Raw genomic sequence first — 14,393 nt, 5'->3', positions numbered from 1 at the left:
TTTCTTCCCTTACCAGCCAGATTTCTAACTCTTCCAGCATGGTTCCAAAAGACTCAGTTTAGAGCTATAAATACCTTCCAGAGTATTTGCAATGCCCATTCAATGGTCATTTTTTGGTTTTGTTTTGTTTTGTTTTTTGTTTTTGTTTTTGTTTTTGTTTTTGCTTGACTAGTTATTTCATGTTCACACAGCTACAATAGACCTCAGTGGGCATTAGTTTTTCTTAAGAAGGTGGAGGATAAGTATGGGAGCTATCTGGGTTTTAGAAGCTTCATCTCCCAAATAGAACCAACATCTCTTGTCATTCTCTTATCTGTTGCTTCCAGAGTCCCACAAATGGCATGCCCTGTTACAAGAGTTATTGTGCTCCAAGAAGCCCAAAGCTAGGGATTCCCACTGGGTATTTATTGTTCTGGACCAGTCTTCTTGGTCCAGGTATAGTAGACTAATTGGGCTCATTTTTACCCTAACCAGCGTTAGCTGGGAACACAGCTGACATTCCACCATTACCAGGTTTCCAAAGAAACAACTGGAAAGTGAACCCAACATCAAATTTCTCCACAGAGAAAGTGAAAAGATTGTATTCATTCTTTACTCAGAGTACCACACAATTCCCTACGTAGTATTGTTTAAATACTATTTCTCTATTTTTCTGGAGCCAGCTAGGTGGGATTGAATCCTGTGATCATACAGGTTGTGCAAAGCACAAAGAGGCCAAGCAAAGGAGCAAGTGGTAGGTACTGGACATCCAAATGTGGCACAAGGCTGATCATTGAAGAAAAGGGATCCCTTTTAATTAAAAAAATATTTTTTTAACATTTATTTATTTTTGAGAGATAGAGCATGAGCAGGGGAGGGGCAGAGAGAGAGGGAGACACAGAATCCGAAGCAGGCTCCAGGCTCTGAGCTATCAGCACAGAGCTTGACACAGGGTTTGAACCCACGAACCGTGAGATCATGACCTGAGCTGAAGTCTGACACTTAACTGAGTGAGCCACCCAGGTGCCCCCCAAAAGGATCCCTTTTTAAATAATTAATTACCCTGCAGTAAAATTGACTTTTTTCCTTTAGGTGTTCAGTTCTATAAATTTAAACACATGTATGGATTTCTGTAACTACCACCACAGTGAAGATCCAGAACAGTTCCATCAGCCCCCAAATGCTCTTATGCCGCCTCTTTTAGTCACATCCTCCCCTGGCAGCCACTAATCTGTTCTCTATCACCATAGTTTTGCCTTTTTGAGAATATCATGTAAATGGATTCATGCAGTATATAACTCTTAAAGGCTGGCTTCTTGAATTCAGCATGATGTCTTTGAAATTGATGCAAACCGTAATATGCATCAATAGCTTGTTCCTTTTCATTGCTGAGTAATAGTCCATAGGAATGGCTGGACTGAGTAACAGTCCATAGGATGGTTTGTTTATTTATTCACTTATTGATAGATATTTTGTTTCCAGTTTTTGGTTGTCAAAAATAAAGTTGCCATGGACATTCAGGTACAGGTGGTTTTTGTTTACTTATTTATTTTGTGGGGGGTGGGGGAAGGAGCAGAGAGAGAGGGAGAGAGAGAATCAGAGAATCCCAAGCATGCTTCATGCTGTCAGCATAGAGGCTGACTAGGAGCTCAGTCTCACGAACCGAGATCATGACCTGAGCCGACATCAAGAAACTGATGCTTAACTGACTGAGCCATCCAGGCACCCCAGGTACAGGTTTTTATGTAAACATAGCTCTCATCTCTCTAAGGTGATATGGTTGGTCATGTGGTAGGTGTGTGTTTAACTTTATAAGAAACTGCCAGTCTATGTACCTGAGTGGCTGTACCTGCCCTTTTACATTCCGACCAGCAAGGTATGAGAATTCTAGTTCCTCCACACCCTTCATTTTATATTGTCTGTATGTTTTATTTATTTCCACCACCACAAGGATCCCTCATGTTGCCCTTTATTTTTAAGGTTGTTGTTTTTTGTTTTTGTTTTGTTTTATTTTTTGAGAGAGAGACTGCGAGCAGGGGAGAGGGAGAGAGAGAGAGAGAGAGAGAAAGACTCTTAAGCAGGCTCTGAGCTCAGTGCAGAGCCCAATGCAAGGCCCGATCCTACAACCTTGGGACCATGACCCTGAGCCAAAATCAATTGTCAGATGCTCAACCAACTGAGCCATCCAGGCACCCTTCATGTTGCCCTTCTATAGTTACCCCCACTTACCCCTTGCCCCCATCCCCTCCTTAACCCTGGAAACCACTAAACTGTTCTTTTCTAGAATGTTGTCATTTTGAGAAAGTTACATAAATAGGGTCATATAGTATGTAACTCTTTGAGACTGCCTTCCCCCTCCCCCCATCTTAATTCTCTGGAGATTCATCTAGGTTGTTGTATGTATCAATAGTTTATTCCTTTTTTTTATTGCTGAGTAGTATTCCATGGTATGGATGCACCACAGTTTATTTAAAAATTTTTAATGTTTGGGGCGCCTGGGTGGCTCAGTCGGTTGAGCGGCCGACTTCGGCTCAGGTCACGATCTCGCGGTCCGTGAGTTCGAGCCCCGCGTCAGGCTATGTGCTGACAGCCTGGAGCCTGTTTCGGATTCTGTGTCTCCCTCTCTCTGACCCTCCCCCGTTCATGCTCTGTCTCTCTCTGTCTCAAAAATAAATAAACGTTAAAAAAAATTTTTTTTTAATACAAAAAATAAATTTTTAATGTTTATTTTTGATAGAGAGACAGAGACAGAGACAGAGTGTGAGGGTGGGAGGGACAGAGAGAGAGGGAGACACAGAATCCATAGCAGGCTCCAGGCTCTGAGCTGTCAGACACAGAGCTTGATGCAGGGCTGGAACCCACAAACTGTGGATCATGGCCTGAGCCAAAGTTGGACACTTAACTGATGAGCCACCCAGGCACCCCGCACCACATCTTATTTAAACATTTACCCTTAAAGTACCTCTGGATCATTTTCAAGTTTTTGGCTATTACAAATATAGCTGCTATGAAACATTTGTGTGTAGGTTAATGAACACAGTCTTCTTTTCTCTGGGATAATCGTCCAGGAGCACAATTATGGGATTGTACGGTAGTTACAGGTTTAGAGTTTTAAGTAATTGCCAAGCTGTTTTCTAGAATGGTTGTATCATTTTATGTTCCTATCAGCAATCTCTGATACAGTTCCTCTGCATTCCCACTAGTATCTGTCACTACTTTTTATTTTAGCCATTTTAGTAGGGATGTGGTGAGGTCTCTTGTGGTTTCAGTTTGCATTTCCCTAATGGCCAATGATGTTTAACATCTTTTCATATGCTAATTTACTCACCTAAATATTTAATGAAATGGCTCTTGTCTTTTGCTCATGTTCTAATTGGATTGTTTGCATTTTCACTGTTGAGGTTCAAGAGTTATTTATAGTCTAGATACTAGTCCTTTGTCTTTTGTGTTTTGGAGATAATTTCTCCCAATCTGTAGCCTGTCTTTTCAGAGTATTTACAGAGCAAAATTCTCGATTTTGATGAGGACTAGTTTTTAGTAATTTTTCTTGTAGCCATTAAAAGAGGTATGTAGTGAGATCTCATTGTGGTTTTAATTTGTATTTCCCTAATGGCCGATGGGGTTGAACATCTTTTCATGTTCGTATTCACCATCCTCATAATCTCTTCGGTGAAGTGCCTGTTCAAGTCCTTTGCCCATTTTTTAATTCAAAAAAAAAATTCTGTTTTCTTATTGTTAGTTCTTGAGACTTCTTTATGTATTCTAGATACCAATCTTTTGTCATACATACAACTTGCAAATATTTTTTCTCAGTGTGTAGCTTCTCTTTTTTTTCTCTTGAGAGTGTCTTTGACAGGACAAAAGGTTTTAATTTTAATAAGTCCAGTTTATCCATTTTTTTCCTTTTATGGATTGTGATTTTCCTACTGTATGTAAGAACTTTACACCTAATCCCCGGGTCACAAAGATTTTCTTTTATGTTTTTTTCTAAAAGACGTATAGCTTTATGTTTTACATTTAGATCCATGATCCATTTTGAGTTAATCTTTACATAAAGTGTGAAGTTTAGGTCAAGCTTTATTTTTTGTTGTGTTTTCAACATGATTTTTAAAGACTATCCTTAATTGAATTGTTTTTGCACTTTTGTCAAAGATCAAAGAGCCATATTTTTGTATGTCTATTTCTGGACTTTCTATTCTGTCCCATTGATTACTTGTCTATCCCTTTACCAATATCATGTCTTGATTATTCTATCTTTATAATGAGTCTTAAAATTGGATAGTGTGATCCTTCCAATTTTGTTCTTTTTCAAAGCTGTTTTAGCTATTCTATATAACTTTTAGAATCAGCTTGTTTAACCTACCAAAAAACCCTACGGAGATTTTGATAGCTGCTGCATTAAGTCCATAGATCACTTTGGGGATAATTGATGTCTTTATTATATTGAGTTTCCAGTTCATGGTCACAGTATGTCTCTCCATTTACTTTTGTTTTCCTTGATTTCTTTCATTAGCATTTGGAGTTTTCAGCATACAGATCCTGTCCGTGTTCTGTTAGAATTAGACCTGAGTGTTTCATTTTGGAGATACTGTGCGTGGCAATTAAAAACATGTTTGGTTTCCAATTATTCATTGTTTGCATATAGAAATACAATTGATTTGTCTATTCACCTTGTATCCTGTAACTCATTTATTAGTTCCAAGAATCTTTTGTAGATTCCTTGGGATTTACTACATTGATAATCATGTCCTCTGTAAATAGGGACAGTTGTGTTTCTTTCTAATCTGAATGGCTTTTATGACTTTCTCTTGCTTATTGTACTAAGACTTATATATACTCTGTGTTGAATAAGAGTGGTGAGAATAGATATTTTTGACATGTTGCTGATCTTCGTACGGAAAACATTCAATCTCTCACCATTAAGTATGATGTTAGCTGTAGGGTTTTTGTAGATGCCCTTTATTAGGTGGAGGAACTTTCCATTCTATTCTAGTTCACTGAGAATTTTTATCATGAGTGGATGTTGTATTTTGTCAAATGCTTTTTCTGCATTATTGATATGACCATGTGATTTTTCTCTTTAGACCATTAATATGGTAGATTACATTGATATTTAAATATTGAATTAGCCTTGCATTCCTGGAATAAAGGAGTACCTTTTCAAATTTCTATGTGGCGGCTATAAACCAAAATGATCCATTCATGTGAGTACCTTCACTTCCAGGAAAATATCAGAAAGTCTCTAGAGCATTCCTGTGGGGCTGCAATGAGAGACCTGAACTCTTGGCACCGATTCTTTAACTGTGAGCCTTCTACCCACTGCCACTTATGAAAGGTCCTTTATTTACGGTCAAAGTTGTGGACATCTCATTGCTAAATTACCAAATCATCAGTGTAATTTCATACCAAAAGAAGAATGGCATTAGGACATATAAGTATACCTAGTACCCAGCACAGTATTTAGCACATAGTGGGTACTCAAGATCTTTGTGGAATAGTAATGATCACATGACTATATAAATGCATGAATCTGAGCAACTCTTGCTAACTGGCTGAGAGACTGTGTATTATTTTAAGTAGTGTGAATAATGGAATAATCTGTAGTGTAAATAATTCAAAAGTTTTACTTACATTTGAATAGGTAGTACCTGACATTTAATAATTTTCTCAAATGAAACAAAAGTACTACACGGTGAAGAACTTATTTAAAAAGTGCTAGGGGTGCCTGGCTGGCTCAGTTGGTAGAGCATGTGACTCTTGATCTTGGGGTTGTGAGTTTGAGCCCCGTGTTAGGTGTAGAGATTACTTAACAATAAAATCTTTTAGGGGGCACCTAGGTGACCCACTTGGTTAAGTGTCCGACTCTTGAGTTCAGCTCAGGTTATGATCTCACAGTTTGTGGGTTCGAGCCCCATGTCGGGCTCTGCACTGACAGTGCAGATCTTGCTTGGGATTCTCTCTCTCCCCCTCTCTCTGCTCCTCCCTTGCTTGTACTGTCTCTCAAAATAAATAAATACACTTAAAAAAAATAAAATCTTTTTAAAAATTAAATAAATAGATAGATAGATAAAAACTGCTAGATCTTCCTCATAGTAGAATTCCAATTTATAAATGTAAAAGAAAATACAAAATCACCATTAGGGAAACACCACAGTAATAATTGTCATGATAAAATCCACTAACTGATGTTAAAATTAGTGGGTGAAGGTTTGCAAACTATGTAGAGATTTGCATAGTTTCAAAGTATCTTCCTAAAGATATTTGTTAACTACTCCCCTACTCTACATTAGAGAATCTGGGAGAAACAACTTGAAACAACCAATGCTGTATCACCAACAGTAAGGCATTTAGAGATCATGAATCCTGTGATATGATGCACTAAGAAGGACACAACAGATGAGGTCTGTAGCATTCTCGCCCAAAATGTGTAACCTTAGTACACTCATGAGGAAACCTAAGACTACCCCGAAATGAGAGGCATTTGACAAAATAACTGATCTATTAATACTCTTTCAAAGCGTCAAAGTCCAGAAAGACAAAGCCTGAGGAACTATTACAGATTGCAGGGTAAGGAGAAATAACAACTAAATAGAATGTGGGACTCTGGATAGAGTCGTGGAACAGAAAAAGGAAATTAGTGAGAAAACGGTGATGAGATTCAAATTAAGTCTTTAGTTAATTTGTAATGTTAATTCCCTGATTCTGATAATTATACCAAGACTATAAAAAGTATTAACATCAAGAGATGCTAGGTAAGGGATATATGGAAACTCCCTATTATTTTTGTAACTTTTCTGTAAGTCTAAAACTAGCTCAAAATTTAAAAAAATGTTAAAGTGTTGGAAAGTTTGGAAACTTGGTTTCCCTGTATTTCTCCACAGCCTAAGCTTACCTGAGACTAGATCACTTAGTTCTCAGGCACTTACCAAGTAATTCTCTAACTTCCTTGTATTGGTAAATTATTTGAAACCCTACATTTCAAAAGGCTTTCTCTTTATGCTATATGTTGCTTATCAAGAGTAAATAGGAGCTATTCAACATTATACTGGAATTCATGGTGTATTAAAGTAGGAAAAAGAAATATAAGGTGTAAGGATTGTAAAGGAAGAAATAAAACTTCATTATTCATAGATGGTAATTTTTAATGAAGAAAACAATCTACAAATAAATTAATAGAATTAATGTGATTTTGTCAAGGTTGCTGGATACAAGATCAGCATATAAAAATCAATTCTATTCCTATATACCCGCAGGAAACAAGAAGTGAAATTTTTAAAAAGATGCCATTTACCAAAGCATAATAAATATGAAGTAAATTATAATGAAACTAAGAAAAGAAGTGTAATACCCATTTAGAGAAATTATACACCTTTACTGAGTAATATTAATTAATTAAGTTAATGGAAATTAATTGAAATATAGCATGTTCATGGGTTAGAAGATTGAATATTTAGGGGTGCCTGGGTGGGTCAGTTGGTTAAGTGTCTGACTTTGGCTCAGGTCATGATCTCACTGTTCATGAGTTTGAGCCCTGCATTGGGCTCTGTGCTGACAGCTTGGAGCCTGGAGCCTGCTTCAGATTCTGTCTCAGTCTCTCTGCCCCTCCCCTGCTCACGCTCTGTCTGTCTGTCTCTGTTTCTCAAATATAAAATAAAACATAAAAAAAAGAAAACTCAATATTTAAAGATCTCAGCTCTCTCAAAATAAGTTTTATAGATTCATTATAATTTTAATGTAAATCCATTTTTTAATGGAACATTTTAAGAAGATTCTAAGATGTATATGTAAATTCAAAAGCCAAGAATGGTCAGATTCTTTGGAGAAAAGCAACATGGGAGGACTTGCTCCTCCAATTATCAAGACTTAATATAAAGTTATAATATTTAAGATAATGTTCATTAAAAGTGGACAGAATAAACAAACACTCATATATGCATATACTGGAATACACAGAAGAAACATGGGCAGTCTCAAGCAACTCACCCCAACATGGAAGTCTCTCATATACATAATACGGAGCAAAAGAGCAGAAATAAAAATTGTATTCAGTGTAATAACTCCATCTGTACACTAGTGGTAAAACTATAAAGAAAAGCAAAGAAAGTATTGTCACAAAAATCAAAATAATGAATACTTTTGTGGGGATAGATGGAATTATAATCAAATACTGGGGTGGTGATAACAAAGGTGTTTGTTTTATAAGTATTTATTCAGCTCAGCATCTGTTTTAATGCACTTTATATATGTGTATTATATTTCACAATAAAAATAGGCCATTACTAACACCAAAATTATTACTAAACTAATTACTACAAGATAGTAAGGCTGTGGTATTACAGAAATAGACTGTTAGACCAATTGAACAGAAAAGAGACACACATATATATTAGCTTATATCAGATGTGTCGCTATAGAAAAATACTTTAAAAATTATTTATTTATTTATTTATTTATTTATTTATTTATTTATTTAGAGAATCTCAAGCAGGCTCAATAACATCAATGCAGAGGCCGATGGAGGGGCTAGAACTCATGAACCATGAAATCATGACCTGATCTGAAACCGAGTCAGGCACCTAACTGACTGAGCCACCCAGGTGCCCCTAGAAATAAACTTTTTGATGAATGATACGAAACAACCTGATACTTATATGAAAAAACAATTTTTAGATCTCTACTCCACGCCATATACAAAAACCTCCTCCTGGTACGTTAAAGACCTAAATGTGAAAGGTAAAATAATAAAGATTTTTTAGAATTATTTAGGAGGATGTCTTCACGATCTTGAAGCAGAAAATAATTTCTTAAACAAGATATAAGAAGCACTCACCTAAAAGGAAAAGATTAATAAATTAATAAATAATTAATAAATAATTAATAAATAAATAATAAATTTAAGTAATAAATTAATAAGTAAAAGTGTTGTTCATTCAAAGATACATAAAGATTGAAAAGCGAACCACAGAATCAGATATTTGTTACACATACACCCAACAAAGGATTCAAATCTGTAATATATATACTCCCACATATCTGTAAGGAAACAACGCAATGAGATTGATCAATATTATTGACAACCCATGTAGTGAAAAGTGAAATTTAAATGAGTTACATGCTAACTCATACACAATGGAATTTAAAATCTGACAGTATCATATGCTAACACAGTTGCAGTTGATGGGAACTGTCACACAATGCTGGTGGGAGTGTAAATTATAAAGCCATTTGGAAAATAGTTTGGCTTTTTTTAAATGTTTATTTATTTTGAGAGAAAGAGTCAGAGAGAGAGAGAGAGAGGAGTGGGACAGGAGCAGAGAGAGTGAGAAGGAGAGAGAGAGAATTCCAAGCAGGCTCCATGCTGTCAGCACAGAGCCTGACATGGGGCTCGATCTCAAGAACCATGAGATCATGACCTGAGTAGAGATCAGGAGTTGGACGCTTAACTGGCTGAGCCACCCAGGTGCCCCAGCAAATGCTTTTTTTTAAAGATCACCCCAAAACCCACCATATCTTTGGCTTATGGTTTCTCACGTGGTTGTAGTCAAGCTGTCAGTCATCTCAAGGCTCTACTGAGGCTGGAGGATCAGCCTTCAGGCTCCCTCATGTGCTTCTCACCTTGGGGGCCTCTCCATCAGTGCTTGAGTACCCTCACATCATGACAGCTGGCAGGGCCAACGACATGCGGAACCCCTAGTTCAAAAATTATTCAGAATTTCAAAATAGTCATAGAGTGTTAAGCCAAGTGTGGAGCCTTCTGAGCCCGTGTAATTGCATTGGTCACACCCCTTTGAAGCCAAGTCTTGCAACTGGTGACCTGGATGAAAGAGACAGAGAGTCAGAGAGCAACCAAGACAGAGGCCACAGTCTTCTTGCAACCTACTCTCAGAAGTGACACCCTACCATTTTTGTTGTAGTCTGTTTATTAGATGTAAGTTACTAGGTCCATCTCACACTGAGGGGGTGGGGGTCACACAAAAAGCATGGATACCAAGAGCAAATCATCTTAAGGGCTGTCTACTGCAACAACTATTTATGAGATAAGCAGGGAAATTTGAACACTGACTATTATTAATTGCTTAGGTATAATGATGGTATTGTAGTTAAATTAAAAGAGGGTTTGCTTTTGGGGCACCTGGCTGGCTCAGTCAGTAAGAGCATGAGACTCTTGATCTCAGGGTCATGAGTTTGAGCTCCTTGTTGGGCATAAAGATTACTTTAAAAAAAAAGAGGGTTTTCTTTTAAAGATATATACTGAAATATCTGCAGATGACATAATTTTATGTCTTGGATTTGCTTCAAACTAATATGGAGTGGGAGAGGAGTGAGGGAATAGAGGAGACAAGACTGGCCATGAGATGACCACTGTTGAAGCCGGTGATGGGTACATGGGAGTTCATTATACTCTATTTTTGTATGTGTTTGACCTTCTACACACACACACACACACACACACACACACACACACACACACAGAGCCTTGTTTTGTCTAAGACACTAAATCAGCTCACTAAACTCATAACTGAATTCAGATGAGCACACCGTATGATGTAAGTTGAAGATAGGCCCTCAGGGCAGGAGCTGTGGGCTTGAGACACCAAAGGATGCCACCATGCATGTTAATCCATTTGCTTCAAAACTTCCGAATTCTCATGGTGCTTCTTAAAAAGTAGGGGCACCTGGGTGGCTCAGTCAGTTAAGTGTCCAACTTCAGCTCAGGTCATGATCTTGTGGTTCGTGGGTTCAAGCTCCATGTCAGGCTCTCTGCTGTCAGTGCAAAGCCCACTTCGATTCCTCTGTCCCCCTCTCTCTCTACCCGTCCCCCACTCTGAAAAATATATAAACTTAAAAAAAAGAAAAGAAAAGAAAGTATAGAAGAAGGAGCTGAAAGAAGAGACTGGAGTGATTGGCATATGGAAGAGAGGCAACACATACCAAATTGGAATCATGTCAGTTAAGTGGGATCCTTGCCTCGCTCTCCAGCTTTATATCCAGTCCTAGAGGATTCCCAGGGTCTTCTGCTAACTAGACTAGGGGTGGAATGGGGCTGCTTCTGAGCTGTTGGAATTAGAGGTCTTATTGTTATGATGTCTGTTTTCCATGATTAGCATGAAGACCTTGAAATGAAGCATGTTTAAGCCTCTGATTTAGAATTGAGGTGTAAAAAGCATGTAGTAGAAGTAGAAGCTAGGAATCAAAGGAGATAATAAAGGTGCTAATTAAGAGCCGCATATCCAGAAATATTGCTCCCACACTCTGTCAGCTACATACTGGATTGTTTTTATTTTAAATATTCTTTCCAGTTTTTATTCAGGGTGGCTTTTAAAAGCCAGCCTACCTTTTCTTACTTAAATTATCTTGTTTTTCAGCCCTGACGTTTAGTTTGCTGGCAAGGCAGCTGATTCCTCCTCTCAATGTCTGTTACGCAGCTTTCTGTTCTTCAGTAATTTATGTCATTTTTGGATCGTGTCATCAAATGTCCATTGGTGAGTTCAGCACTGGAACCACAGGAGGTGGATAGAGTCTCTGTCTTAATCGTTTCCTTATTGCCAAGAACCCAAATTAAAACTATGTTTCAGGTACAAAAAAATGGAGGCAGAAGATGGACATTCTATCCATTTCAGTGTTCAGATTTTAGAGACTGAACACTTCCAGTGTGTCATTATTAATGCCACCTCCAGACAAATCGGCCGGCGAGCTGTTTCCCAAAGGAATTAAGTGGCAGGAGGTACTTCCCTTGGTGAAATTACCACACGTTTGAAATCTGACTGCCCTCAACCTGGAAGATTCAGAGGCAATTTTGCCAATATTCCTAGAGTGCATCCATCTTTCATCTGGACCTGTAATAACCAAAGTCCATGGCCTACTTTCTAATAGTTGTGTTAGCTTATAATTTACAGTAAGAAAATGCTGCCACAGTAATCAAAGCATTCAAATCCAAGGATAAGCACGTCCCTTCCCTGAGTCAAAAGTCCATCTCCTAATTTATACTTAGAAATAATTGTTACAGGCACCACACTGGTTGAAGGTCATAGAAGCAGCACATTTTCTTCGCCTAGGTAAACCGGCATAGAAATCAAATACAAAACGCCCAATAATGTTGGAAGGGCATTGCCAACAGCTGCTTAGTGAAGTGCCTTTTCCTGACCTTCCCCACTGAACGACTGACCACCCAGGCAACCTTGACCATTTTGACTGACACACTTTTTCTCCGGATGTGTTTATATATTCAGGCTGGTTACCATCCCATCGTCCTAGATGCAGAGTGCTACCCTGCCTTTTTTAAGGACAATATCCCACGTCTTTACTAAAATCCATTATGTGTTGATTTTACATTTGGACACTGAGAGGACACTTTTATTGCCATATTTCCAGGCTCCTGGGGCACACTGCAATCATTTCCAAATACAGATAATAAGGCACTTAGAGTTTTATTTCTGTTAGGTAGTTTAAAGGTAAGATTTGCCTTTGTTCCCAAATGTCGATGTGAGGACTAAATGAAATTATGTTTGAAATAGGTTAAGCTCAGTGTCATTTTGCACCTAGTAAATCCTTCATAAGTGTTAGGTGTTATTTTTTTCTTCTTATTATTATTGATTAGCTTTGTTTTCTGATCCTCTCACCACCATCTCACTTTTTACTGTCTCTAAGACCAGGTAAAGTGGCTGAGCCTGATATGCAATTTCCCCTTGATCCCACTCCATATGCCCACATTGCAGAGAGGGTAATATGTGGACACCAAGATCTAAATGCTAGGAGTTGGTCACAGCATGTGGAACCAGAGTTCTTTCCTCTGCTCTTTCTTACTTCTCAGTGGCCACTTTCAAAAGAGAAAAGTTCTTGGGGCGCCTGGGTGGCGCAGTCGGTTAAGCGTCCGACTTCAGCCAGGTCACGATCTCGCGGTCCGTGAGTTCGAGCCCCGCGTCGGGCTCTGGGCTGATGGCTCAGAGCCTGGAGCCTGTTTCCGATTCTGTGTCTCCCTCTCTCTCTGTCCCTCCCCCGTTCATGCTCTGTCTCTCTCTGTCCCAAAAATAAATAAACGTTGAAAAAAAATTAAAAAAAAAAAAAAAAGAAAAGAAAAGTTCTTGAGATCAGAGGCAAAACAACATCAGACCATACCTTCCTTCTGTCCACTATGTCAGTTTACCTGCATTTAAAACTTCAGTGGGGTGGGGCGCCTGGGTGGCGCAGTCGGTTAAGCGACCGACTTCAGCCAGGTCACGATCTCGCGGTCCGTGAGTTCGAGCCCCGCGTCAGGCTCTGGGCTGATGGCTCAGAGCCTGGAGCCTGTTTCCGATTCTGTGTCTCCCTCTCTCTCTGCCCTTCCCCCGTTCATGCTTTGTCTCTCTCTGTCCCAAAAATAAATAAACGTTGAAAAAAAAAAATTTAAAAAAAAAAAAAAAAAATAAAACTTCAGTGGGGTGCCTGGGTGGCTTAGTCGGCTGAGGGTCCGACTCAGGTTCAAGTCATGATCTCGCAGTCCATGAGTTCAAGCCCCATGTTGGGCTCTGTGCTGACAGCTCAGAACCTGGCGCCTGCTTCGGATTCTGTGTCTCCCTCTCTCTCTGCCCCTTCCCTGCTCACAGTCTCTCTCTCTCTCTCTCTCTCTTAAAGAATAAACACTAAAAATTTTTGTTTTAAACTTCTCTTTTCTGCCTAAACACCTTCTTTCATAGGTTCCTACTTCCTTGTGAGTGCTCTGATGATCAATGTCCTGAGATTGTACCCATTCAACAGTGGCCACCTGATTCTGGGGGCTTTCATCAAGGATGACTTTTCTAAGCCCTCCTTCTTTGAGGACTATAACAGATCCTTGAGTGTGGTGGCATCCACAACTTTTCTGACTGGGATTATTCAGGTAGGATCTGAGTCTCTGAACCCCTGAAATAAACAAAGGAGCTACAAACAGACCTCTTCCTTTTGTTGGTCCTGTTATCCATTGTGATGCATGTGGAACTTTAGTGATTTATCTGGGGGAAGCCTATGGGATGTGTAGATACACTCTCCTCAGTGACGAAACTTCTTCCTCCTCCACCCACCACTGATTCAGGATGAGATACTGAACAGTCTCATCAGTCCCTTCCATAAAGCTAAAGAAGGGTTCCAGGGACTATGGTCTAGAGTTCTATTCATGATTTCACGTTTAAAAAAAAATTCTTTTGGGGTGCTTGGGTGGCTCAGTCGGTTGAGCGTCTGACTTCAGCTCAGGTCATGATCTTGCGGCTTGTGGGTTTGAGCCCTGCATCAGGCTCTGTGCTGACAGCTTGGAGCCTGGAGCCTGCTTCGGATTCTGTGTCTCCCTGTCTCTCTGCTCCTCCCCTGTTCATGCTCTGTCTGTCTCTCTCTCTCTCTCAAAAATAAATAAACATTAAAAAAAATTTTTTTTTTAATTCTTTGTATTTTTTCAACAAGAATAG

The 14,393-nt window shown here is 38.9% G+C and overlaps 1 protein-coding gene across 1 annotated transcript in view; it reads left to right on the top strand.

Moving 5' to 3' along the window:
• Positions 1-14,393, top strand: part of SLC26A8 (solute carrier family 26 member 8) — an 85,393-nt gene that overhangs the window by 18,715 nt on the left and 52,285 nt on the right. The window contains exons 4-5 of the mRNA XM_030315358.1: positions 11,346-11,462; positions 13,653-13,834. Coding sequence (XP_030171218.1) covers positions 11,346-11,462; positions 13,653-13,834 — 299 coding nt within the window. The remainder of the gene's footprint in view (positions 1-11,345; positions 11,463-13,652; positions 13,835-14,393) is intronic.

This window comes from Lynx canadensis, chromosome B2, assembly GCF_007474595.2.
Source record: "Lynx canadensis isolate LIC74 chromosome B2, mLynCan4.pri.v2, whole genome shotgun sequence".
Lineage (NCBI taxonomy): Eukaryota > Metazoa > Chordata > Mammalia > Carnivora > Felidae > Lynx > Lynx canadensis.
This window is presented reverse-complemented; position numbering and strand designations above follow the sequence as displayed.